The sequence below is a fragment of the Corapipo altera genome, unplaced genomic scaffold, assembly GCF_003945725.1.
Source record: "Corapipo altera isolate COAL_440 unplaced genomic scaffold, ASM394572v1 150, whole genome shotgun sequence".
NCBI classification, from domain to species: domain Eukaryota; kingdom Metazoa; phylum Chordata; class Aves; order Passeriformes; family Pipridae; genus Corapipo; species Corapipo altera.
This window is the reverse complement of record NW_020884941.1, coordinates 25,424-53,026: the sequence shown is the minus strand read 5'-3', so window position 1 is coordinate 53,026 and position 27,603 is coordinate 25,424. Positions and strand designations below refer to the sequence as shown.

Genomic DNA, 27,603 nt, shown 5'->3' with positions numbered 1-27,603 from the left:
GGCAGCAGCAGAGCCCTGTGAGGACCTGACACCAAACCAACCAAACCAATACACTGCTCAGTTCACTTGTTTCCTTAACTCTTGGCCCATAAAATCCATCAGGTGCCCGTCAGCAGCTGGGAGAGCCCACGGGGGGACGTGCCAAGGTGAGACTTTCCAGGCCAGGTGAGGACTTGGGGCGCAGGGAGCAAACCCACAGCAATCCTTTTGGGATGGACACTGTCCCTTCCACCAGAAACCTGCACATCCATCAGGCCACAGCACTTTGCCACCCCTGGGGACGAGCAGCACCCATGGCATCACCTCCTTCATCCTTCCAACACCTTCCCCTCACCGAGGAAGGTGAGTTTTCCTGCTCAGAAACTAAACCCACAGAGCCACAAGGACACCAGCCTTTCTCCAGCGACCCCTCCCCACCTGAAGGTGCTTTGGGGCCCAGTGATTTTGTGGTGACACCTCCCCGTGCCCCCCTGGCAGCCAAAACCTGCGGCAGGGGGGGTGTTCTCCCTGTCCCAGAGCTCAGGAGCACCCCGGGTGAAGGCATTGGTGAAACCTCAGAGAGACTCTGAGGGTTTAGTGCAACGTTTATGGCACAAGCACGGGCAGGGGGGAGGCAGCAGGAGGGCTTGGGATGGGCAGGATGGGTGACAGAGGACCTGGGTGCTCTGCTCTGGGGCGGGATGAAGATGGGCGCAGGGTGTTAGGAAGGGAAAAAGAGGGATGTGGAGGAGGCAGAGGGTGAACAGCCACAGAGCATCTTCCTGCATCGATGGCATGAGGGGATGCTCCTCACTCAGGGACCCCAAACCGCCTGTGCTGCTGGGGCACGGGGCAGTCAGCCCAAAAAAGGGGCTCATCCTGCCCTCCCTTGCTCAGCCCACTTGGCCTCAGCACCAAAGGCAGAAGGAGGCGACCCTGCCTCATCCCAACTGGACTGCACATGTCCCAAAAGCATCAGCAGGAGACTCCTCCAGACCCACCCTCTGCCCCATCTGGGGCTGGATTCACCCCTACCCCGCTCCTGCCCACCTCAGATTTCACACATCAGCACGTGTGAGAATTTTAAGACATCAAAGCACCTTTGTGCACGCCCCCACGATTAAAGTGCCGTCTCATCCCGGCTCCAATTAGGTTTCTAATCTCCTTTTACTTATGCTGAAGTGGTTCAGACACCGGCAAGGAAGAGCTGGAGGAGAGCAGCAAACAAACCAAGGCTGGTTAGTTTGCGCAGCCTCGTCGTGTCTCCAAATTAAAGCTAAACTGAGGCTCCAACTGAATTATCCAGGATGGTTCCTGTCAAGCAATTATGCTCAATAAGGGCCTGGAAATGCAATTTGCCATCATCTGTCGCTCGGCGGCTCAGCTGACGGGCTGGAGGGGCCACCTGAGCTGGTGGGAGAGGGAAATGCCAGCACTCGGCGTTCCGAAGGCAACACCGGCTCCGAGCTGCTGCCCAAGGAGCGTTTCTTTGGGAAGGGCTGGGGTTTGGCAGCTGGAAGATGAATGTGCAGGGGAAAACGGGTCGTTCAGCCGGAATCGTCCCACGCGCGGGGCTGGGAGGGGAGAGGCTCTGTACAACCAGAGCCCGTTGGCATTCCCAGCTCCAGCAGCGAAGGGAAGGCCACGGGAGAGGGGAATGAGCCCGAGCCCGGCTCTGCTCTGCCCCCTCCGCACCCCCAAACCCGGAATTTGGGGAGGGAGGAGAAGGCAAGAGCGGAGCAGGGGCGGGGAGGGCGAGAGGTCAAGGCGGGCTGATGAGCCACACGCCGGGATAAATGAGCGGGAATGCAGGGATGTGTCCCGCTGGGAGGGAGACCCGCGGGGGGAATCGTAAGTGGACACGGCTGGGAGGTAGAGAAGCCACTTGTGAAAGGTCACGGCCGCCCACGAGGGGCCGTGGGGGGAGCGGGGGCTCCTCCAGATGCATTTCCCCGCGGGGGGTGCAGCTAAAAGCGGCGGCACTCCCCGGCCCCGGCAGGCTCCGGTGCTGAACTCGGGAATCAGCAACATTCCCCCTTTTTTTCATTAAAAGAAGAAGAAAAAAAAAAAGGCAATAAATAAGGGAAATTAAATAAACCCACAGAGAACCGAGAACACAAGCTCTGCCCCAGCCGAGCGCCGTGAGCGCTGGGTGGGGTCAGAGGAGCCCAAAATTGAAGTCGTTTGCCTCGTGGGGGGGGTCACCCCTGCTCGGTGGGGAACCGACCCCAGGGCCGACCCCGTGTGCGCGGAGAGCCCATCCCACCACAGCCGGGCATTCCCGGGGCTCGGCCGCCGCTCCGGCTCCTCTGGCCCCCGCAGATGTTTCCCGGGGCGAAACGTGCGGGGGAAGAGGCTCATTCCCGTCTCATTCCCGTCTCATTCCCGTCTCATTCCCGTCTCATTCCCGTCTCATTCCCGTCTCATTCCCGTCCCGCCGTCGGCCCCCGGCGCCCGCTGCTCCTCTGCAGCACGGGGTGGGAAGCGGAGAGGAAGAGGAGAAGTGCTGGGGGAGGAAGGCACCGTCCCTCGGCTCCTCCCGTCACAGCCTGCGAGGGACACAAGGAGCAGAGTCAGCACTTGGGGCTGGCTTTGGCACCGCGGGGTTTGTGGGGCAGCTCATGGCAAAAAAACCCTCCTCAACCAGGTTTGGGTGGAGCTGCCCCCTCCCAAAAAGTGGCACAGCCTGAAGCTGCACCAGGGGAGGTTCAGGTTGGACATCGGGAAGAAGCTTTTCCCAGAGAGAGGGATCGGACACTGGAATGGGCTGCCCAGGATGGGGTGGAGTCACCATCCCTGGGGGTGTTTAGGGACAGGCTGGACGTGGCATCAGTGCCATGGGCTGGGTGACACGGTGGGGCTGGGTCACAGGTTGCACTCGATGATCTCAGAGGGCTTTTCCAGCCTCGTTGATTCTGGGATTCTGTGAACTTCTGCCCTCTGCCAGCCCGGGTTGGGCTCTCCTGGTGCATCATCTCCAGGGGGTTGCTGGGCTCCACACGCCTCACCCCCATCCCTGTGCCTCCAGGACCCCCGAGGGGATTTTGTCTCCCATTCCATTGGTGCAGGGGTGGCAGAGCCCTGGATACCACACCCAGCTCGGGTGAGCAGGGACCCCACAGGGAAGCCAAGACCAGGATCAACAGCCAGAGCTGAGTCCCTGTGGAAGGAATCAGCTCAGATGGAAAACGAGTGCTGAGCCGAGACATCCTCCCTCCACTTGTGCTTAGCAAAACAGGGGGCTGGTAATTAAGAGGGGGCTGGTAATTAAGAGGGAGCTGCAGGGCAGTCACAGCCCATGGCAGGTGATGGCAAAAACCTTCCCCACCCCAACGGAGCAGTTCCCCAACCTGCTGCTTTGGGGGCCATCAACCCTCAGCTTCCCTTGCCCGGCTGCCAGAGCCACCCCGGTGCCTGCTCCCAGCATGGATTGGTAATTAACTTCTCCCCTGATTAATGACTTATGTTCAAGGTGATCTAGGGGCCATCTGACCGAGGGCTTTGTGCTGCTCAGCCCCGTGTGGGGACAGGAGGTGGCACAGGGGACACTCCAGCGTGCCCGTAACCTTGGGGCCGCCCGCGTTCGCCGCACAGATAAGGCAGCCAGGAAGGTTCTTATCAGATGTAGCAGGAGAAATGAGCATCTCCAACCTTCAGGGAGGAGCAAGAGGGATGCTTGGAGCACCCTCTCCCTCAGCTCACATCCTTCTCCCTCCCTCCAGCCCCATTTCCAGCCTCCACAGTCCGGGAGAAAGAAAAACCACAACACACACACCCCCCCCGTGAATGCAAGCCCTGCGTGGGTGAGACTTTTGGTTCTGTTTGTCACAATATGACAAATTCAAGGGAAGAAAATGACTTTCTAAGTGATTGTTCCGCCTTTTTCCTGCTGTTTCCAACAGGGCAGATCCCGAATCCCTGGCTGGGGACTCATTTCTGGCGTTCCCTGAAGCGGAGGGATGTGACTAAGCCGGAGCGGTGGAACAGAGCAGGATTTGGCCATGGGAGAAGAAGGGACCTGGAAGCTGCAGGTCTGAGGAGAGACCCCTGGGCAGGGCATCCCCCTCAACAGTAAAATCTGGGAATAGGGAAGGCTGGGCAGGGGCAGGGACTTACTCTGCCGACTTCCAGAAGTGCCCGGGGTGGGAGAGGCGGCGGTTGCGCTTTGGCAGTTTCTCCAGCATGTCCATGAGCTTGGTGAAGGTGGGTCTCTCCTCCTGCTCGTAGGCCCAGCAGAAGAGGAGGATGTCCTGTGGCCACACAGGGGGGGAGTTGAGCAAACCCAGCCAGTCCCTCGCCCACCATGATCCCCCTGCCCAACATCCACACCACAGGGACCCCACCTGCGTCACCACGTCCTCGGGAAGGGCTGGGATGGAGGGGATGTGCCCATCCCATGGGGACACCATTTCCACCTTGGGAAGGGCTAAGATGGAGGTGATGTGTCCATCCCATGAGGACCCAACTCCATCACCACGTCCTTGGAGAGGATGTGCTCATCCCACGAGAACCGAGAACCCATCTCCATCACTACATCCCTGTGAAGATTTGGGATTGAGGGGATGTGCCCATTCCACAAGAATCCATCTCTGTCATCACATCCTTGTAAAGACCTGGGTAAGGGGGGATGTGCCCATCCCATGAGGACCCAGCTCCATCACCACATCCTTGGGAAGGGCTGGGATTTGTCCATCCCACAAGGACCTGTCTCCATCACTATATCCTTGTGAAGATTTGGGATGGAGGTGATGTGTCCATCCCACAAGAATCCATGTCCATCAGCACATCCTTGTGAAGATTTGGGATGGAGGTGATGCGCCCATCCCACAAGAATCCATCTCCATCAGCACATCCTTGTGAAGATTTGGGATGGAGGGGATGTGCCCATCCCATAAGGCCCTGTCTCTTTGTGAAGGGCTGGGATGGAGGGGATGTGTCCATCCCATGAGGACCCAACTCCATCACCACATCCTTGAGAAGGGCTGGGATTTATCCATGCCACGAGGACTTGTCTCCATCACCATATCCTTGGGAAGGGCTGGGATGGAGGGGATGTGCCCATCCCACAAGAACCCATCTCCATCACCACATCCATGTGCGGATTCCTGGGACCCAGCAGCCAGGACATGCACCAGTCCCTCCCCACACACCCCCATGGAGCTGCAGTGCCTCCCCCCCCACCCACCTACCGAGATCTCCTTGCCCATCCCGATCTGGCTGAGGTTGGGCTTCATCCCTCTTCCCACCTGCCAGATGATCGCCTCCGCCGGCTGCGTCTTGAAGGGCCATTCCCGTGCGTGCAGCTCGTACCAGATGGTGCTGTGGGGACACAACGGGAATTAGAGGGAGCTGGAGGAGCTGGGAGGCGTTTCGGGGTGTGGGGATGTCTGCCCGTTGCACCCACACCCACCATCTCTCCCCGCTCCAAAATCCCCGACATCCAGGAGACGCTTCATGACACCGGAGGGGCTCAGCCCTCGTTACAGAGGTGTCACCTCTCCTATTTTCTGGATGGAAAACAGGAGTTGACCCAGAGCAAGCCCTGATCCGCACCAGGGATGATCCCAACCCGTGGGAAGGAGGACAGGGGCTGCTGGAGGTCCAGGCAGAGCCTCCAGCCATCCTGTTCCATCCAGTGGGAATCTCCCACCCTGCCGCAGTGACACTTTGCCCCTCTGCCCGTGGAGGATCCCTCTGCTGGGCTGGTGTTCCCGACACCCCCTCCAGGGCAGGACAAGCCCAACTATCCACTTGCGCTCTGGTTTTTCCCCTTTTTCTTCTTCCAAGCTACAAAACCCCGTCCAAGCCGTGGCAAGAACCGTCCCAGGTGCCCTCACCGGGCGATGGCCCAGGCGAACCCCCGGCCATCTGCCACCGCACCGAGCCCTCCCTTCCGCCAGGAATCCCAGATCCAAGGGAATATCCCAAACCAACGGTGTCTCTGGCTGAGCTGGCAGCCGCCCCCACGGCCCTCCGCCCCCGCTTCCGCCTGGGAGTTTTTTGCATCCTCGTTTTCTGGCATCCAGAGGCTGGATGAGCCCCGACTCCCGCGGTGCCGTCCCTCTTGTCCAAGGCAAATTCCATGGACCTGCTTTTCCCTTCCAGGGATGCCATCACGACCAGTTAAAGCAGCAAGACACAGGGTTGAAATGACATCAGGGTGGAAAAAATCTGGCGGAAGGGGTCTGATAAATGTGAGATCATTCCCGGATAGGGACATTCCCTGATTTTGGAAATTGGCTCTTCTGATTTCAGAAAAATAAGCCCAGTTTGGCTGTAAATCTCAAAAAAAATTTGAATAACGTGGCAGTAACGTTGGTGCTGTGGGTGCAGAGGAGGTGGGGGCTGGAGAGGGGTGGATCCTGTGGGCAGGCTCAGGGATTCCAGAGGTGCCTCCATGCACCTCCAGTCGGATTTAGCACATCCAACCCATTCATTCAAGTTCCTAGCTGGGAGTTTGGGGATTAATTTTTCACCTTCCTGCTTCTGGATGCCTTGAAAATATTTGGGCTGCGTTTCCCGAGGTGCCCCAGAGAGCAGGATGCTGCTCCGTGTCTCTTTGCACGAGGAGACCACACGTCAAAATGTTAATTATCGATGGGATCTCTCGGGTTTTGGTGAGGACACACCACCATACTCAGCCCCCTGCTCTGCACCACCCTCACACGCTTTAATTTAACATCTCTGCCTTCTTTAAAAGCTCTTTTCCTCTTGCTGTCGCTGATCCCACAAATCCCTCGTGGGAAGCAAATAACCCTCCGGATCATCCGTGAGCCTCCAGGGCTTAACCAAGGGCAGCAGAAACAAGAAAGAGGGAAAACGTGGGAAAATCTTTTAATCTTTTAAGGAAACTCGTTCTTTACGCACGGGCAGAGCTCACACTTGAGGAGAAAAAGGGCAAATTAAGGCTCAGCAACCCACTCTCACTCAGTTCCGTAAGACCCCTTAATTCCTTCTTTATTTTCATGCCGAAGTTGTGCCTCGGGGAGGGTAAAAAAAAAGCCCCAAGCAGGTCCTTTTGGCTGTAATTACTCTGGGTTTGATGGAAATATCACCTCCTCTAACGGGCCCACGCACCCTAATCCCCCCAGCCTTTAAGGTATCCATGAGAAAATTAATCCCCCGGGAAAAATCCGCAGGTTTGTAGGGGTGGGATTGGGCTCCTGCCCCGAGGGAGGTTTGTGGGCAGACAAAGGGCAGGAATCGCTGAGGGAGACTCAGGAATTCTCCTTTTCTTGGCCTTTTGGCAGCACAGGCACCACCAGGACACCCCTGCAGCTGGGTGAGGGGGAAAATCTGGGAGTCCAGCAGCTCCCAGGCCTCTGTTCTCCAGCTGTGGCATCCCCATCCCATATCCAAGCACCTCCTTGTGCCCCCAGGAGGATGCAGGGGAGAGATGATGCCAGGCTGGCAGCCCCAGGATACTTCGGATCCTCTTGTCCAGAGCCACCCTAATCCACAGGCAAATAAGGAGGATTTGGCATTTAGGGACAATTGGGGTGTCCAGGGATTCCCAGACCTGCATCCCCCATCCTCTGCATCCTCAGCTGACACCGAAGCACCTTTTGGCTGGTACCCACACCTGGAGGATGCAGGGGACAGATGATGCCAGGCTGGCATTCCCAGGATCCTGTTGTCCACAGCCACCCTGATCCACAGCCAAAACAGGAGGATTTGGTGATTTAGGGAGAATCGGGGCATCCAGGGTCCCAGACTTGTGTCCCCAACCTTTGGCATCCCCAACTGACATCCAAGCACCTTTTGGTTGGTACCTGCCCCAGGAGGATGCAGGGCACAGATGATGCCAGGCTGGCATTCCCAGGATCCTGTTGTCCAGAGCCACCCTGATCCACAGCCAAAACAGGAGGATTTGGTGATTTAAGGAGGATTGGGGTGTCCAGGGATTCCCAGACCTGTGTCCCTCACCCCTGCATCCCCAGAGAACATCCAAGGTATTCTTGTTGGTACCCCCCCACGAGGAGGATGATGCCAGGCTGGCATCCCCAGGATTCTCTGGATCCTGTTGCCCAAAGCCATCCATAGCTAAAACAGGAAGATTTGGTGATTTAGGGAGAATTGGGATGTCCAGGGGCTCCCAGCCCTGCATCCCCAATCCTCTGCATCAACATCCAACATCCAAGCACCTTTTGGCTGGTACCTGCCCCAGGAGGATGCAGAGGAGAGATGATGCCAGGCTGGCACTCCCAGGATGCTCCAGATCCTGGTGCCTGGAGCCACCCTGCTCCAAATAATCCTCACCAAAAACAGGATTATTTGGTGATTTAGGGAGAATCAGGGTGTCTAGGAACTCCCAGACCAGTGGCCTCCACCCCCTGCATCCCCATCCATTGTCCAAGCATCTTTTTGCTCTGGATCCCGTTGCCCAGAGCCACCTTGGTCCAGAGTCAAAACGGGAGGATTTGGTGATTTAGGAAGGATTGGGGTGTCCAGGGATTCCCAGAGCTGTGCATCCTCAACTGACATCCAAGCACCTTCTTGTTGGTACCCGCCCCAGGAGGATGCAGGAGACAGATGATGCCAGGCTGGCACTCCCAGGTTACTCTGGATCCCATTGTCCAAAGCCATCCATAGCCAAAACAGGAGGATTTGGTGATTTAGGGAGAATCAGGGCATCCAGTGGCTCCCAGACCCGTGTCCCCAACCCCTGCACCCCCATCCTTCTGCATCCCAGCCAACATCCAAGCACCCTCTTGTTGGTACCCTCCCCAGGAGGAGGAGGATGCCAGGTTGGCATCCTCTGGATCCTCCAGATCCCGTTGCCTGAAGTCACCCTGGTCCATTACCAAAACAGGGTTATTTGGTGATTTAGGGAGAATCAGCATGTCTAGGAGCTCCCAGACCTGTGTCTTCCACCCCCTGCATCCACATCCAACATCCAAGCACCTTCTGGCTGGTACCTGCCCCAGGAGGATGCAGGGGAGAGATGATGCCAGGCTGGCACTGCCAGGATACCCTGCATCTCATTGTCCAAAACACCCTGGTCCACAGCCAAACCAGGAGGATCTGATGGTGTAGGGAGGGTTTCACGAGGGTTTCACTCCAAATATCTCAAAGCAGGAAGGTGCTCCCAGCCCAGCCTGGGGGGTTCCCACAGGCAGCATCCCCTCGGCTCTGGGACAAGCAGGCGGTGTCCCCGTCCCCACCAGTTCCCTGCAGCCCTTTGGACCCCCATGCCACAGGACTCACCCCAGTGCAAAGACATCCGAGTGCTTGGAGAAGGGCAGCTTGTCCTCCTCGGTGTCCGGGGAGAGCTGGCGGATGATCTCGGGGGCGAGGTGGCACAACCAGCCGTTCTGGATGCGCAGCTTGTTCTCCCTCCTGCCGGAACACGGAGCCAGGGGTACCACGGGGGGCACGTCACCACTGCCAAGCAGCCCCCCCAGCCCTGCCACCCTCTCCCCACGGTGTTTAAGCCTGGTTTTGTCTTTGTCATCCTCGCAAAGTCAGGTTTTAACCTCGCTCTGAGGAACGTCGGCGTGACGGGTGTGCATTGATCCCTGCCAGGCTGCAGGGCAAAATTTGGGCACGGGATGGTGCTGAGGGGAGCTGCCAGGCTGGCGATGGGGATGTAAGGTCTGACAGGGCTCTTGGTGTGGCTGTTGCACCAAAACACCCTCAAAGCCTCGGGGGCAAAGCACTGCTGGAGGGGAATTCCCCCCGGCGCTGACACTGAGCTGGCCCTGGAGGGTGTTGGACTGGGGACCACTAAGCAAACTCATCCCAAACTGGGATGCTCCAGACCCTGTTACCCAAAGCCACCCTTGTCCATAGCCCAACAGGAGGGTTTTCTGATTTCGGGAGAACAGAGGTGTCCAGGGATTCCCAGACCTGTGTCCTCAGTTCTCCATATCCCCATCTCACATCCCAACAATTCCTTGTTGGCACCACCCACCCCAGGAGGATGCAGGGGAGAGATGATGCCAGGCTGGCATGCCCAGGATGCTCCAGATCCTATTGCCTGGAGCCACCCTGATGCACTAACAACAGGAAGATTTGGAGATTTAGGGGGAGTCTCACTCTAAATTTGAACCTCCCCTTGACTGGGGACCACGAGCAAACCCACCCTGAAATAATCACCTGGAAATGTGTGTTTTCAGGTGTTTGGCCTTAAAACAGCTCCTCCAGCCCATCCTCACGTCCAAGCCTCCAGTGCCACCACCCACAGGAGCAGCCTGGCTTTATTAACAGCCCCTCATTTAACCTCAGCTGTCCTTTCTCCCCCTCCTCGAGCTCCCCCTGCTCGGTATGAACACATGGGGCTCCTTTGGCCAACAGCTGAGGATGATGTTGGTTGCTCCTTCATCTTTTGCATCCCCCAGGATGCACCACTGGCTTGAAAACGGTCCCTGGGCAGGGAAAAAAGGCAGGAATCGCTGCTGGGGGTGACACATTAAGCAGCTTGACCATATGTTTGAGCCCAAACTCAGCAGCAGGAGGCAACAAAAACTGTCCCACGTAATGTTGGGGTGGAAAAGGAAGAGACTCAGGAATTTCTCCCTGTTTGTGCTTCAGATCCCTCCTAAAAACAGGGATGCCCTGGGATAAGGATGGCTGGGGGACATCTGTCCTCCTGGGCCAAAATCCCAGAGCCCAGGGGTCACCACCCAGGCACAGGCACCTCCATCCACCCTCAGAGCAGGACAACAAGCTCCCACCACAAATGCTGGCTTCTCCCACACGGCCGGATCCTCCTGTCTCCAAAACCATCCCCATCCCGAGGCATCCCCTAGAAATCTGGCAGCCACCAGAGGAGGAACCCCTTCCTTAGGGAAGGACATTGATGTTCCAGGGAATCACTGATTAGGCCTCCTTGCCCCCTCTGGGGTCTGGAGGGCTCCTCTTCCCCCCGCTGTGATGGAGCCGCGGCCGCAATCAGCGGAGAGACGCGGACCCTCCGGCCCCGGGAGCCGCCGGGAAAAGAGCACTTTGGCACAGAGGGAAGCTTTCAGCTCCCCCCCTCCACCATCCTCCAGCCCGCACAGCTCTTAATTACAAGCCAGCATTAAGCACCTGGGCAATTAGGGAGGATGCGGAGGAGCTCCCCCGCCCTTCCCGGTGTGTGCCATCCCCGCCCCGGGCGGGCAGCGGGGAGCAGGACGGAGTGGGCAGCACTTAGATCTGCTCCACCACCCCTCAGCGAGGCCGGCTTTGCTCCCGGAGCTTTTATTTGTGCTCATTTCAGCAGCTCGGGGCTGTGATATCCCACGAGGGGCGTTCAGGCTCAGCCTTGGGATGCTCCAGGGACGGGGTTTGGATCCACCCATCGTCCCTTCCAGAGCTCTGAGCACTCAGCTGTGGGTTATGAGCTTCCAGCAATGGGGGCTGAGCTTTAATGTCATCCCAAGAGTGTTTTAATGGCAGGAATTTCAGGTTTTATAACAAAAGTTGCCCTGACTGCCCGACCCACATGGCCACTGCCACAAGCACGAGAGAGCTCGACCAGGTGAGCTGCTTCTAAACCCACCCAGGACAAGTCCCCACCAAGAACAAGTCCCCACCAAGGACAAATCACCCCCAAGACAAAGCAAGAGCTCCTCAGACTCCTCCTAATTAGAGATCAGCCTTCCCGAGCCCAGTAACATTTAAACAACAGAGAAATAAATTTGATTTCACCAGGAGAAGCCACCAAATCACCAGGTCTCTGCAGAAAGTATTTTAAACCCTTTAAATCAGGCTGGTCTGGAGTTCATTCGCAGCTGAAATGTCACCACCCTTAACCTGACCTGCAGAATTTCCTGCCTTCTCCACACGTGTTTGTCCAAGCCTCCAAGGACCCAAAATTGGGCTTCACCACTCTTCTTCTTCTGGAGGAACCAGAACCAGCAGAAAACCCACGCTGCAAAGCTGACCTGCAGACATTTGCTGCTTCAAAATCCGTGGTGTTTGAAGAGCCTTCTCTCAGCTCTCCCTCAGCAGAAAGCATGTTCCACCCACGGCCATGCTGGAAGCCCCTCAGGGCAGAGATTTTCTCATTCTCTCGATTTTTCTATCCAAACACTGCTCATTTTCTGCCCAGCCTTGCTTTTCTGGCCATCCTCCCTGCCCTGGACTTTATCCCCTGGATTTTATCTTCTGGGTTTTATCCCCTGGACTTTACCCCCCCCAGGTGACATCCCAGTCTTGAGCAGGGATGGCCACGCATTGTTCACCTCGTCCTCTACCCCATTCCCCCAGCATCTCATCCCTCATTTCCTCTCCAGAGCATCTCTGACCTTCACAGCAAAGATTCCTGGCAAAACTCAGGACGTTTTTGCCCAAATCCTCTTCCCGCTGCCGGAACGAGCTGTGCCTCCACCCTGGCAGGACCTGAGCCCCAAACCCCCCCTGCCCAGCTGCTAAACCAGAGGCAAAACCCACTCTGGATGGGATTTCTCGGATTCCCAAAGCTTTTGGCTGAGCCTGTGCCAAAGCAGATGATATTTGTGCAGGCAGAAGGGGAAGCCTGGCTGCCCATCCACCATGAGCAGCAGGGGATGGAGAGAAGCAGCCACCACCTTCTCCTCTAATCCTTGGGCCTCATCACATGGGAACTAGGGAAAAATATATCATTTCCACAGAGGAAACCTTCCTGTGCTGCTTCTGACACGAGGGGTTTGGTGAAAAAGGTGGGAAAAGTCAGCAATGCTCTTATTTTCCATTTTCTTTCCCCCCCACTTCTGTTTCCTTCCTTTCCCCCCCAGCTTTGCTTTTCTTCCTTTCCCCAGCTGCTGGAACTCTTTTGCCCTGCCCTGCCCTGCCTACAGCTGGAAAACCCCCAGAGTGCCGGGAAAAGGAAATTTCATAAGGAACATTTACCAACTGGTTTGGATTTAAACCCTCCGAGACCCCAAAAATGTCACAGTGCTGTAAATGTCCCAAGCTTGGCTCTGCTTTTCTCTGTGTCCTGCTCTGTGCTCAGCACAGACACCACGGCCAGATGTTTGTGACACCCAAAATGTCACCAGAGCAGTGAGGGGACAGCACAGGGATGGAACCACTTGACCCAGGCAGGAGATGAAGCAGATTCCAGGGATTTTTAGTGATATGTTAGGGAAAGGCCAAGGGATGAACCTGCCAGAGAGAAACACAGCCTGAGGAGCATCCCCAGGATGGCTGCAGGGTGGTTTGGCCATGGAAATGATGCATCCCATGGGAAGAGGTTGGGTCCAAGAGACACAGAGACTCACATATGGCATCATGTTCCTTCCTACTGACCAAAACTAACCAGCTTCAAAGAGCCCCAGGGCACTCAAAGGCACCTTGAACTCCTGCCTGCCATGGCTGCAGACACAGAAAGGCACAGAAGGGCTTTTTGGGCTCCTTCCCAACGTGCCCAGCTCAGCAGGGCACAGGGAGGAACTCCAGTGTCTGCCCCAGGCCAGGTCCTACCTGCCCGCCTGGAGAACGCCCGAGATGCTGAAGAGGCCGAAGTCGGTGATCACCACCTTCCCATTGTCATAGAAAACATTCTTGGATTTGAGGTCCTTGTGGAGGATCCCCTTGGCATGCAGGTAACCCATTCCCTAGGAGGGAAAAGAGAGAGAGAAAAACACCCCAAAATTAAAAAAGCAGCACAAACCCAGAGCATAACACCCGAGCAGGGAGACCCCCGAGGGAGAGCCGGGGCTGCCACGGCACATCCAAGCCACACATCCCAAAAAACACCCCTGCAGGAAGGGCAGGTGTCTGGAGGGATCGCTGGCAGGGGACGGGCGTGGGCGTCTCGGCTGCGACTCATCTTCCTGATTAATTGATTACGTGAGAAAAATTAGCGGCGAGCCACACACCAGCAGCCACTTCCCTGAAAGTCCTCTGCTGGGAAATGGATGATGATGATGTTTTCGCCCCCGTTCTCTTTCGGGGCCGGGAGAGGAGGGTAATAAGTCAACGCTCTCTCCGTCGCGAGGCCCCGGCTGAGCCGTCGGCGCTTCCGACGCGCACGCCGGCCCCATCAGCCCCGGAAACGAGCTCCTCGCAGGAGCCCTCGCCTTAATTCCCCTTCCCCCAGGAAAAAAACGGGTCGGCGGTTAATTAAAATTATTGCTAATGATGCAAAAAAAAAAAAAAAAAAAAAAAAAGGCCACGGGTGGGAAAATCCGAGCGCTCCTCGTTCAGCGCCGGCAAATCAAGGCGACCGCCGGCAGCTCCGCGCGGCGGATGTTCGGCTCCGCGGGGTAACCGGCGCTGGGAACAGGGAGGGGGATAAAAGACACTCATCCCGGCTCCCTCGGGGATTTTGTTGCTGGCCCACTTTTCGTTCTCCCGAGCAGACTAAGGGAAAAACTTGATGTAGAGGAGGCTGCCGGAGGATCGATGCCCAACAGGCCGGCAAACTGTTGCTTAAGAGCGAGTTATGGGTTGTCTGTCACTGGCAAGGGGGATTTATTAGCTGGATTTCCACGGGGATTCATCCATCCTAGGCCTGATCTTTTCATCTATCACCATTAACCGCGCAGGGTGGGGAAGAAGAGCATATTTTTTAAGCTGGTGGCTGGAGGACACGATCCAAATTCCACCACCTGGAAAAATTGGGAAGGCAAACTGAAAACACCCCGACACGTCAAGTTACAGGGGTTTCTCTGCACCCCGTGGCAGTCAAATCCTGAAGAGCCTCTGCCAAGGGAGGCTGTGGCTGGCTCTGAGCTGCTCCAGCTGCAGCTGGATGTCAGGACCATTCCAGGCACCGGGATTAATTAGGGGTCCCCAGTTCCCAGCACATGAAATAATGATGAGATTTAAAAAGCTGCTTTCAAATGTCACCGTCACCTTCACAAAGTGCCAGGGTTGAGCGAGGGACAGCATTCCAGCGTTTCTCCTGCAAGGAGCATCTGTGGGATGGGATGGGTCCCAGTTCCATGGGGATGCTCCCAGGAACTGAGGGTGGTGGGAGCACGGAGAGCAGCAGGGACTTTGCTCCTGTGCTCACCCAGCCAGGTGGGAACTCATCTCCACGTGGCCACCAGACACAGCCCAGGCCTTGAGCCAAACCCAAATCCCTCACCTCGCTCCACGGAGATCCCACTGCACATTCCAGCCCTGCCACCCTCACCCCTGGGATGATCCGGGAGAAAACGCTCCAGGCCCAGGAGCGCCTTCGTTTGCTCGGCTGCGGGAGTGTGTGAAAAGGCAGCTCCCTCTGCCGGCATCCGTCCCTGGATAAATTCTCGCCTCCGGAGAATCCCGGGATAAGGAGAGCCCCTGCACGCACTAATCCAATCAGCTTAACAGCTCTTCCATCACATACCAGGATTCAAAGGATAAAGTCAAACAACTGCTGTGATTTTTGGCAGAGCCAAAGCCTCCAGCTCCTCTGGGCAATGCAGGCCCAAGCCCACCCAAACCAAGGTGTTGGGGTTTTCCTTTGCTTCTCCACACCAAGGCCACCAAAACATCCTTAACATCTGCTGGAAGTCGGTGTGGAGAGGTGGGAAGGCTGGGAGGCTTCAACAGCAACAACCAGGCCATGTGGTTGGGTGACAGCACAGTGCCAGGGCTGTCATGGACCTCTCCTGCCTTAAATTCCCTCAGTCTTTGCACGGAGAGAAAGGATTGAACGCGTGACCACCCACTCAGAGGGCTGATCCGTGTCTCCAAAACAAGCAGTCATTCTCCAGTGACAGGCCTCAGAAATCCTCTCGGAATTATTTCTGCAACAAAACGACTGTTACTGTGCTGGTCCTAAATTCCCTCTGCCTGAAATTCCCTCTGGAGCACAGGGAGAGCACAGACTCAGCACCCAGCTGAGCCTTTGGACCTCTGCTAATTCCTCCAGGGACCTGGACTGGACACAGAGTCCCTGTGCCCTGAAGGCTGAAACAGGATCACCCAATCCCATCCTTCCAAGGAGAAGGAATGCAGGGATACAGGGATGCTGCCGGGGGTACAGTCAGCTCCGCATCTGATTTGCTTCATGGTGATGATGGTGCTGATGTTCTTCATGGTGGTGCTTCCATCTCACCGACCCGGTGAGGATCCCCCCGTGCTGGTGGTGCCTCTCAACCCCACGAAGAGTTTGAGGTTCATCCTCATCCTCAAAAAACTCACACCAAGCAATGAACCCGCCCAGAGAAAGGGGCTGAACTGAGCCAGAATATTCGTCTGGGAACACCCGGGAGGTGAGAGCCCTGAGCAAGAGTTGGGGGAAAAAAATATGAGGCCTCAGGTGTTTCCTCAGAGGGAAAAATCCAGATCTAAAAAGAGGAAAGTATGGATCAGAAGTAGAAATGGAGAGAGGCTCTTGGTGCCTCAGACACCCCCAGTTGAAGTCATGGCTCCAAGACACCCCTTGTTTGAGGTTGCCAAGCTGTCCCTAACACACACCAGCTGCAGGAGGCAACGCTCTCATCCTCGTCCCTAAAAAACTCACACTAAGGAATGAACCCACCCAGAGAAAGGGGCTGAACTGAGCCAGAATCTTCCTCTGGGAACACCCAGGAGGTGAGAGCCCTGAGCACGAGTCAGGGGGAAAAAATATGAGGCCCAACTACGTGATGCCTCAGGTGTTTCCTCAGCGGGAAAAATCCAGATCCCAAAAGAGGACAATATGGATCAGATGTAGAACTGAAGAGGAAAGAGGCTCTTGGTGCCTCGGACACCCCCAGCTCAGGCCGTGGCTCCAAGACACCCCTTGCAGTGCTGGCTTAGCAAAGAGGTTCAGGCTGTGCTCCCCTGCCCAGAGACTTCAGGAGAATTTGAGGAATTGAAATTAAAAAACTTAGAAACAATCTGCTCTTGGCTGAATCTGGGTGTAAATAAAATGCAAAATAGGCAATCAGAGCCAGCCTAAGGACCGTCCAGGGGATGGCACCATCCAAGATCTACTGCAGAATCTACACACTCTAGTTTATAACACGGATTTGAATATTTAAGGGGGGTTAAGATCTGCCAGAAAACCTTATTTTTATTTTTCCCCCCCCCCCATAGAAATATGTTAGATGTGAGCTCAGCCCCAGGTGATTTGGGCTCTGGCGTGGAGGTGTTGGCTGACCTTGAGCGGGGCACAGGGTGGGACACGTGCCAAATACTTTTGGTATCATTTGGTGATAAACAGGCTTGGAATCACAGCACAGCCCAACTCTGGCAGACAGCTCAACACCTCTCGGGCACAGGGGCCATGGCAGACACCCTCTGGGAAGCTGTGATGGCTCAGGACCCAAATTCCCAGCCACTCCACCCTGCCACGTGAGGATCCTCCCCGGTGTCACGCCTGAAGTGTCAAAGATGCTCTTTGAGTCATCTCTGGGACAGGAGAAGCTTTTTTAGGTCTCAGAACTGCACGTGTGCTCTGCCTCGTGGCACCACAGGGTCCTGCCACCGGCACCACGGCGCTGGCTCTACCGGGAGCCCTGGCTCTGGGAATGCTTTTGCTGTGGAGATGTGGAAACCTCGGACCAACAGCAGATTATTAACAGCAGGAATTATTAACAGGTGGCCAGGAAAGCGGCTGCCCCATCCCTGGGAGTGTCCAAGGCCAGACTGGATGGGGCTTGGAGCAAGCCAGGATAGTGGAAGGTGTCTCCCTGCCCATGGCAGGGGGTGGAATGAGATGAGATATAAGGTCCCTTCCCACCCAAACCATTCTGGAATTCCATGATTATTACTTTCTTTTACAAGAGGAGAGGAATATCCAACCAGCAACTCATTCCCAGAGCAAAGCTGGGCTCCAACACCTGCGCTTCCAAGAGGGAAGAGGAGCGGCGACCAGGATGAGCCCCAGTCACGGGCACCCCATGGAAGCCTTGGTGCCACACAAAGCACGGCAGGGAGGTCGAGGAGACCTGGATTTTAGAGCCAAGCAGGGCCATCCTGCCCGGAATCCTTGGCTGCTTCTCTCCCACTGCCCGGGGTGATCCCACCAGGATCTGGGCTGGATGCAGACCCCCCCCAGTGCCAGGCTGCCCCCACCACACGGTACCTTCACGATCTCTTGTGCTATCTGCCTCGTCTTGTTGACGTCCAGGACGATTTTGGCGTCTCTCACCACCGAGTAGAGAGTCCGTCCTTTGCACAGGCTGGAAGAACAGTGAAAGGGAGAGAGAAAAATCACAGTTTATGGCAAGAAACATCCCCAAATGACAACAGACAGCGGCTGCGAATTATAAACAGTCACAAGAGCTTTGGCTACATCTCAAGGCAGGTGGAATCCAGCGTGGAAATTGGGGGGTCTCCCCAGTTTGGTGCTGGAGCTGAGCACCATTAGGGGTATCCTGGGCCGGTTCCTGGCTCTTCCCCGTGTCCCAGCCATGAGCAAACCACCTGGGCCTCCCGCTCCAGAGTTTTTCGTGCAAAACTGGCCACGGCTCCCCCGCCTCTTCCCCCCCCCCCAGGATACAATGCTCACAGATGTAACATGAGTCAAAAGAGGGAAGACAGGGAGGGGGGAGAAAAAAAAAGAAAAAAAAGAACAGCCCAACCCGATGCACTGTACAATGTCCTCCAATTTTCCTTCTCGTACCAATTACAGTAAAATCTATTTACAGAGCCTTAATTACCAAAGGCAGCTGGATGGGGGGGAGGGGGGATATAAACCAATTAAAAATATATTGACATTTGAATATCATAATGGAGTCCGTGGGTGGATGCTGCCTCGACTCCCGCCCACAAAAAAAGGGCTTTTTTGCTTTTCTGTATCCACCCACGCTCATTACTGGGAAACTTTGGAAGGATGAGACTGGATACCTGTGCCTGGGAAATCAAGTGCCCGACACACATCTCGTTACAGAGCCTTCAGCGCCCGCAGCTGTTAATTTGCTTCTGTTCTGGTTAACAAATTAAAAGTTACAGGGTTTAATTCCTCTGCTCTCCCCCAGCTTTGCCCTCACCCGGTTCCTGCAGCCCCGGGAATGCCAAGCACTGGGCTGGATTTGTCCCCTGGAAAATAATGGGGTTTGTCCTTTTTGGATGAAAATAATCATGGAATAGAGTCATGGAACGATTTGGGTTGGGAGGGACCTTTAAGGCCGTAGAGTTCCAGCTCCCTGCCATGGGGAGGGACGCCAGGATGGGTTGGATGGGGCTTGGAGCAACCTGGGATAGAGGAAGGTGTCCCTGCCCATGGCAGGGGGTGGAATGAGGTGAGTTTTAAGGTCCCTTCCCACCCAAACCATTCCATGAGCCTACAAAACCAAGAAGAAACCCAAACTTCAGAAGCTCATGAGCACAAAGGTCCCTCCTGCACCTGAGCCAAAAGCTCCACATCCTTCCATGGGCAGAGAGCACAATTTTCAGGTCAAGCAGCAAAGCAGGAACGGGACCAGCCCCATATCCCACGGGTTTTTGAAAGACAGCAGCATCCTCCAAAGTATTTCATCACTGGCTGTGTTGGAAATAGCCTTGCTGGACACAAGTGGTGGGGATTTCAGGGCAGCAACTGTTTCCTCAGGGATGGTTTTCCCTGTTCAGGTGTCTCAGCACGTCCCTGAGCACCCCAGCTGGATGTAGACCTGAGGCAACCGCAATTCCAAACACGATCTCCCCCTAAACCAGTCGCTCCCTATCTTCTGCAAGAGCTGGGCCGCAGTCAAATGTGAATTTGCTGAAGATTAGGATCCAAGCACTCAAACTCCTGCTTGGAAATCAGTGATAAAACCCTTCGGGTTTCTGCAACCGGAATTAAAGGGTGCAAAATAACAACAGGCACAAACTCTCCTTCCACCACAGCGTATTTTTCTGCACGTAAACCCGTGAAGTTTTAAGCCCTGCTACACAACAGCCACCTCCATGACCTGCCTGCACCCAGAGGAGTTCCCCCAGCCCTCCCCATTCCCCAGCAAACGCTTGTTTCCCCCAGAGGAAACCATTACAGCGAGTTGCTCGTGGTCTGAATTGGTCCCAAATTGACATTTGTAAATGCAGTGAGTGGATTAGTGCTGGAACCGGGCTCGATTTCAGCCCTAAAGCGAGTTAAGATCAGCTGTTTTCCTGGCAAAGGGTTGTTTAGAGGAAAATCCTCAAATTCCTGCCTATCTGAGCTGCTGAGATAACCCCGAGAGCGGAGCCTGCAGTCCTTGACTGATGAGATTCCCATCTCTCCACTTCATTTAGGAAGGGATGGCATTAAAGGCGGCAGCGGATGGAGCCGGCACAAGCGCCGGCACAGGGAGAGCGGCCACCGCTCAGCCTCGGGGTGGTGGCACCACCACATGGGACGTGTCACCACTGCTCCTCAGACCCCGGGAGAGCCTCCAAGGCAGCCCAGGTGCTCCTCTCCTCCCCTCGATGAATAACCGCTCCGAATTAATTCAACTGGCGACCGCCGCGCCGGCACATCGGAGTTTTCTTGCCGGATAAGGAGCTGCCAACGCAGAGATAAAGCCCGGTTGATACCTATTATGCAACACCTGAGCCCATTCAGCCACCACCTGCAGAACCTTTTCATGGCAGAGCCCAACAATTTCGCTTCTCCTCGTTCCTCGCCTGCCGTTCAATCGCTCCCCATTCGGGCGGCAGCGGCGGGAACAAAGCGCGGGGCACGCGAATCCTCTCCCGCCTTCCCGCCCGGAGAGCTCCGCGCTCCACGGGGGCATTGAGGCACCAGCCGGAGGCTGAGGATCACAGGGCCACAAACAAAGGCAGGAGATTTGCATCTCGAGGCGGGTGCCGGTTCATTCACCGCTGAAGAGCACGTTCAGAAAGGAACACTTGTGTTCTCCTCCCAAACTTCTCCGTCCCACCTGTCGGCGGAGCGGGCGGGTTGATGGCACATCGAACCCCATCCAGAGCCGAGGGGCAGCAGGGACAGCCCATCCAGGTGGCTCAGGGAGATGCAAAGGTCCTTCTCCACCCCGGCACGGCTCGCAGCCTTCCCCGGCGCCAGGACAGTCCCGGCCCCATCCCGCTGCAGATGCAACTCTCGATTCGAAATGAGTTTCTGAAGTGTTCAGCCAAGCAAGCCAAATCCCAAATTGCTTTATGAACACTCTGCATTTACCAACGTGGGCTGAAGGCATCAGCAACGGGAGCAAAGCCAAGGCGACTCGCAGAGGAGCGATTGGGAGGGATGAGTGAGGAAGAGCTGGAGCGCTGCCTCTTGGTGTTCTTGCTCTTCGACGTGAAAACTGCCTCGGCCGTCTGCCATCCCCTGGGGGGCTCTACCCCTGCTCGGCAATAGTGGTGGTCATCACCTCTGCACTGATGGTAATTGCCTCTACACTGATGGCCACCACCTCTGCACTGATGGCCACCATCTCTACACTGATGCCCATCACCTCTACACTGGTGGCCAACACCTCTACATTGATGATCATCACCTCTGCATTGATGGTCACCATCTCTACATTGGTGGCCATCACCTCTACACTGATGACCACCAGGTCTACACTGATGGCCATCACCTCTACATTGATGGCCACCACCTCTACATTGCTGGTCATCACGTCTACAGTGGTGGCCACCACCTTTACACTGACGGCCATGGATTCTACATTGATGGCCACCACCTCTATACTAATGGCCATCACCTCTGCATTGATGGCCATCACCTCTACACTGGTGGCCATCATCTCTGCACTAATGGCCATCACCTCTCCACTGGTGGCCATCACCTCTACATTGCTGGTCATCGCCTCTACCCTGATGGCCACCACCATTACACTGGTGGCCAACACCTCTACATTAATAGCCACCACCTCTACATTGATAGCCACCACCTTTACATTGATGGCCACCACCTCTACATCGCTGGTCATCGCCTCTACAGTGGTGGCCACCACCTTTACACTATGGCCATGGACTCTACATTGATGGCCACCATCTCTATACTAATGGCCACCACCTCTGCATTGATGGTCATTGCCTCTCCACTGGTGGCCACCACCGCTACACTGATGGCCACTATCTCTACACTGGTGGCCAAAACATCTACATTGATGACCACCACCTCTACACTGGTGCCCATCACCTCTCCACTGGTGGCCACCACCTCTACACTGATGCCCACCATCTCTACACTGATGGTCATCCTCTCAACACTGGTGGCTACCATCTCTACACTGGTGGCCACCACCTCTACATCGATGGCCAGCATCTCCCCAGGGTTGGAGCCCCAGCCTGGCCTGGAGCAGGGATCCCTTCCAGCTCTCTGCCGTTACTCCCTGGCGCTCTGTGCTTTCCTCCCCCTGCCCAACCATGCCCAGAAACACCCGTTAAATCCTCCGGGCTCGTTGGAACACCCCGAAGTGACAAATGCCAGAGCCCAGGAAGCTCATTCCTTGCCCGCCTATGGATTTATGGGGAGCCAGCTCCGATTCCATGGTGACAGTCGGCACTAAACACCCAGGGGAGACAGAAGAGAGAGGGGGAATTAATAAGAAGTGCTTTAATATAAAAATGCCTCTGCTGGCAGGTTACATCTGTGCTGGAGGAAAGACAGAGCCGAGGAGGGGCTGCTCGGATGCTCCCACACTCCCCAGCAGTTTACTCATTTTTAGTATTTCACGGAAAAAAAAGGGAACCTTTGGGGAATATTAAGAAAGATAGAGCAACAGGAACCACTGAGCTGGGACTTATCTAATTTCATTGGAGCAGGACTAGCCGTGGCAGAGAGGGAAAAAAAGCAGCGCTGCACACGTCTGCCCGTTCCTGACTTATTTGGGAAGTTTTCAGGAAGCTCTTTCCATACATTAGCCTGTTTTTCTCTTTTGGAGGCGTCTGGCAGTTGTGCTTTTGCATCTCGGCAGCTCCCGGCGCGTTTCACGAAATGGGAAATCAAACGAGGCTGGAAGAGCAGCAAAAAAAGGGAGAGCTTTGGGGGAATTTTTATCCCCTAGGCTTTGTTTTCCTCTAAGTTGATAGGGAATCTCAGCCCCTGGAGGCACGTCCTCCCTGCAGTGGCACCATCCAGCTCTGGCTCCCCGAACCCTCTGCATCCAAACACCGCCCCAGGGACACCGGGATCACCCCAGTGGGAGCTGCAATGAGTTCGTTGGGTCTCAGTCTAAGGACAAAAATGTCTCCAGGTTCCCCTGTCCCCCTGAGGGATGCTGGGATTCACCACTCAAACCTCCAGGTGAAGTGAAGCAGGTCTCCTCTGAGCCACACATTTCCAGCATCCCAGGGTTTAGCATGGGAATGTTGCAGCCCCAGGATAACAACTGTCCTCTCCTTTCCATCCCAAGCAGGGACTTGCCTTTCCCCCCATTCCTGTTGCTTCAAACAAAGGCAACGTGTGGTTTCCTTCCTCCCCAGACCCTCAGAAGCACCATCCATTTTCACTGGACCGTGACCAGGGCGGGAAAACTGGGATATCAGGGAAAATGACTTCACTGAAAGAGTTGTCCTGCCCAGGGCAGGGGTGGAGTCCCCGTCCCTGGAGGATTTAAAATCCATGTGGATGTGGCCCTTGGGAACATGGGTTAGTGGTGGCCTTGGCAGTGCTGGGGGAACAGCTGGACTCGATGACCTTAAGGATCTTTTCCAACCTGAGGGTTGGACTCAATGATCTGAAGGATCATTTTCCAAATGATTCTGTGATTCCCTGAAAGCAGCAGTGACTCAGTGACCTAAAATTCTTGACCCAAACCTGCAGACACTGATGCTGAGCACCAACATCCACCAGAGCCTCTGGGGTGAAGACACTTGTCCCACCAAACTCCAGCTCCGAACTCAACCCTTACACAAGTCTCCCAAAGCAACCCCAATGGGAAAACAGGGAATTCATGACCTGCCACGAGCAACATTTTTGGCCACTCCAAAGCCCAGATCCCCCCACCTTGGAGCTTGGAGAGACCCGGCTCCTGCTCCTCATGCAGGAGCCTCTGCAGGGCGAAACCAGAGCGGGGAAACAGAAAAGCCCCGGAGAGACGATCCCTCATCCCGCTCACGCTATCTCCCGATGGAAGCACCGGCTTTTGACGGATATTACTTAGGCAGCAGAATTTTCCTGCCAGCAGCTGGCACGGGAGATAACTGCAGCCGGCACAGCCGAGCCACGAGGGCTGCACCAGGAGGGGGAAGGGAGGAGGAGGAGGAGGAGGAGGAGGAGGAGGAGGAGGGGGATCAGCCTCCCCAAAAAGTCACTCCAACTCCATCGTCACTTCGGAAAAAAACAAGCTATTTAGGAAAAAGCCAACTGCAGGCATTTTTTATTTGAGGGAGAGAGCAGCAGAGGAGACGAGCTCTCCTCCAGCTGCAGGGGGAAGAGCTGGGGGACAGGTGAGTGCTGTGGCTTGCTAAAGCCCTGCTGGCAAACAACTCAGCCAGAAATACTCGATGCTTCGGCCACTTGCTGCCTTTGGAAAGGATACTCTTGGAACAGGCTCCGAGAGGTGCACGGGGATCTGAAAGGCTCTTTGACCTCCTTGCCTTTGAAGGAGCCTTAAATATTCCCTGTGCCCTGATCCTCCTGCTATTTTGAACTATTTGAACTACAGGAAAGAAAAGAAATTTAAAAAAAACCCCACCAACCTTCTTTTGAAGAGGGGGATGAAGCAAATCTTTGGATTCGCTAGAACCCAACTCCACTTTGGAATAGTAATAACAATTATAATTATTATTAAAAAAATGAATGATGCTTTCACAGGAATGATTTGTTTCTTGGTTAGGCAGGATGCCAGCATGTGGTTCCTTCACAAGCAGCTCTTCCCGACCCCAAAGAGGATCCCTGGTATTGAGGGTGCTCAGAAAAATTAGGGATGGCCACAAAGAGGATCCCAGGCATTGAGGGTGCTCAGAAAAAAAGAAGAAATGGCCCTAGAGAGGATTCCTGGCATTGAGGGTGCTCAGAAAAAAAATAAGGAATGGCCTTAGAGAGGATTGAGGGTGCTCAGAAAAAAAGAAGGAATGGCCCAGAGAGGATTCCTGGCTTTGAGGGTGCTCAGAGAAAATAAAGAATAGCCCCAGACAGGATTGAGGGTGCTCAGAAAAATAAGGAATGGCCCCAGAGAGGATCCCTGGCATTGAGGATGCTTAGAAAAAATAAGGCATGGACGTAGAGAGGATTGAGGGTGCTCAAAAAATATAAAGAATGGCCCCAAAGAGGATTCCTGGCATTGAGAATGCTCAGAGAAAATAAGGAATGGCCCTAGAGAGGATTGAGGGTGCTCAGACAAAAAGAAGGAATGGCCTCAAAGAGGATCCCTGGCATTGAGGGTGCTCAGAAAAATTAAGGAAGGGCCCAAAAGAGGATCCCTGGCATTGAGTATGCTCAGAGAAAATAAGGAATGGCCCTAGAGAGGATTGAGGGTGCTCAGAAAAAACAAGGAATGATGCTCAGATGTCACTGAACAGCGGAGGGAAGAGCTGGCATGAGCAGGAATCCTTGGTGGGATGTGTCTCAGCAGGGCTCTTCATCCCAGGCGTTCCCTCAAACCCCGGTTAAATCCCTTCCTCTCCGGCAAAGCGCCTCGGGAAGGACTTTCCCTGAGAAACCACGGCCAAAATAGAACTATGGCAGTTTGAAACCCCTTAGAACACAGAGCAGACCCTTCCCCTGATCCCCCTCCACCAGAGCAGCACCAGAGCAGACCCTTCCCCTGATCCCCCTCCACCAGAGCAGCACCAGAGGTGCCGCTGCTGAGCCACGGGTGGGGATTTGGGGCTCCGATGGAGAAGGAGAGCTCAGTCGGCACCGACGCCGTTCCAGCATCAAACACCCCAGCCCTGACCATCCTGACCATGCCAGGAAGCTGAACATGAGCCAGAGTGTGCCCAGGTAGCCAAGAAGGCCAATGGATCCTGGCCTGGCTGAGGAAGAGTGTGGCAGCAGGAGCAGGGCAGTGATTGTTGGCCTGGACTCAGCGCTGGTGAGGCCACCCCTGGAGTGCTGTGTCCAGCTCTGGGCCCTCAGCTCAGGAAGGACATTGAGGGGCTGGAGCAGGTCCAGAGAAGGGCAGTGAGGCTGGGGAAGGGACTGGAGCACAATTCCCATGAGGAGAGGCTGAGGGAGCTGGGGGGGCTCAGCCTGGAGAGGAGGAGGCTCAGGGGAGACCTCATCGCTCTCTGCAACTCCCTGACAGGAGGGGGGAGTCAGGGGGGGTCGGGCTCTTCTCTCAGGAACCAGCAGTAGGACAAGAGGGCTGGGTCTTCAGCTGTGCCAGGGGAGGTTTAGGTTGGACTTTAGGAAGGAATTTTTTCCAGAGAGAGTGCTCAGCCATTGGAATGGGCTGCCCAGGGAGGGGGTGGAGTCACTGTCCCTGGAGGTGTTTAAGGACAGACTGGATGTGGCATCAGTGCCATGGGCTGGGAACCACGGCAGGGTTGGATCAAGGGTTGGACTTGATGATCTCGGAGGTCCCTTCCAACCTGGTTGATTCCATGATTTTATGATTCCATGATTCCATGATCTTCTTCGCTCGGGATATTCCAGTCTCCTTCCCAGCCCATCCCATCCCATCCCATCCCTCTCCACGAGCAGCCAAAAGCCACGCTGTCTGCAGGTGGAAGATATACACTCACTTAATGTATATATTAATACACATATTGACTTTCCTGCTGTCGGTCATTATCAAGATTTATCCAGCCTGATGGCCTCCTATTGATCGGGAGGGAGTGTATTCCCACGGGTCAATCAATTCTGATCCAGCCTCTGGCATGAAGTCGATACCTATTTATTCTATGATCTACGAGCTCCATTATTTAACTGCCAGCAAAGGGAATGCAGCAGAAAGTGAGAGAAGGGGAAAACAACCTGAGGAGAGCAGGATGATCCGGCTCCCAGAGCGGGTGCTGGGACATGGGCAGGGTTAGGGGAGGCAGGAATCCATGGCTTCTGCTCCCAAAATACACCCAGGAGTGGGGAGAGAGGGGTGGGATCTGAAAGGCACCTCAGAAATGTTCTGGGATCATGGAATGGTTTGGGTTGAAAGGGATCTTACAGATCATCTAGTTCCAAATCCCTTCCAGTCTCCCAGGTTGCTCCAGGCCCTGTCCAACCTGGCCTTGGACACTTCCAGGGATCCAGGGGCAGCCACAGCTTCTCTGGGCAACCTGTGCCAGGGCCTCATCACCCTCACAGGGAAGAATTCCTTCCCAATATCCCATCTAACCCTCTGGCAGTGGGAAGCCATTCCCTCTTGTCCTGCCCATGAGTGTTTCCAGCCTGGCACGGAAGAAAACAACGTGCCAGCTCCGGGCCTCAGTTTCCCTCCCACTGCTCAGGATTTAGAGCTTCTATTTAACTTTCCAGGGCAGGAAAGGAGGACGAGAGGATGCCCTTTAATGAGCTGCAGCAAGGAGAAAAATCCAGTTTCACCGAATCCCAGGATGGTTTGGGTTGGGAGGGACCTTAAAGACCCTCTTGTTCCAAGCCCCTGCCATGGGCAGGGATGCCCCTCTCCCCCTCTCTCGGTCAGGTTGCTCAGGGCTCCATCCAACCTGGCCTTCTTTCTTCAGTTTGTTGTCCATCAAATGGACAGCATGGATCCCTGGAGAGAACAACGGGCTGGCTGCAAGCACCAGGCACTGGCTTGCACAGCCCTGGAGCATCCACAGGGAAAATCCAAGTCCCTCAGTCTGTTCCATCCTAAGTGTGATGATTTACACCTTCCCCTTCCCTCCGACCCTTCAAATCACAGTGAATACCCCCCCTCAGCCCCCAGCTCCCTCAGCATCAAGATTTACAAGCCCCAAATCCTTCCCAGGATTTGGAATCCTTCCCAGGACACTGTAAATGTCAGGAGGGTTGGCACT

At 55.2% G+C, this 27,603-nt stretch overlaps 1 protein-coding gene across 1 annotated transcript in view; it reads right to left on the bottom strand.

Annotated features, from left to right (window-relative positions):
* Positions 1-1,127: 1,127 nt before the first annotated feature.
* The window catches only part of KSR2 (kinase suppressor of ras 2), a gene marked incomplete at its 5' end in the record, with an annotated part of 46,706 nt that continues 20,230 nt past the window's right edge, over positions 1,128-27,603 (bottom strand). Inside the window, 6 exons of the mRNA XM_027661731.1 lie at positions 1,128-2,528; positions 4,096-4,229; positions 5,169-5,298; positions 9,187-9,318; positions 13,369-13,502; positions 17,894-17,990. Of these exons, the coding sequence (XP_027517532.1) occupies positions 2,522-2,528; positions 4,096-4,229; positions 5,169-5,298; positions 9,187-9,318; positions 13,369-13,502; positions 17,894-17,990 (634 nt within the window). The remainder of the gene's footprint in view (positions 2,529-4,095; positions 4,230-5,168; positions 5,299-9,186; positions 9,319-13,368; positions 13,503-17,893; positions 17,991-27,603) is intronic.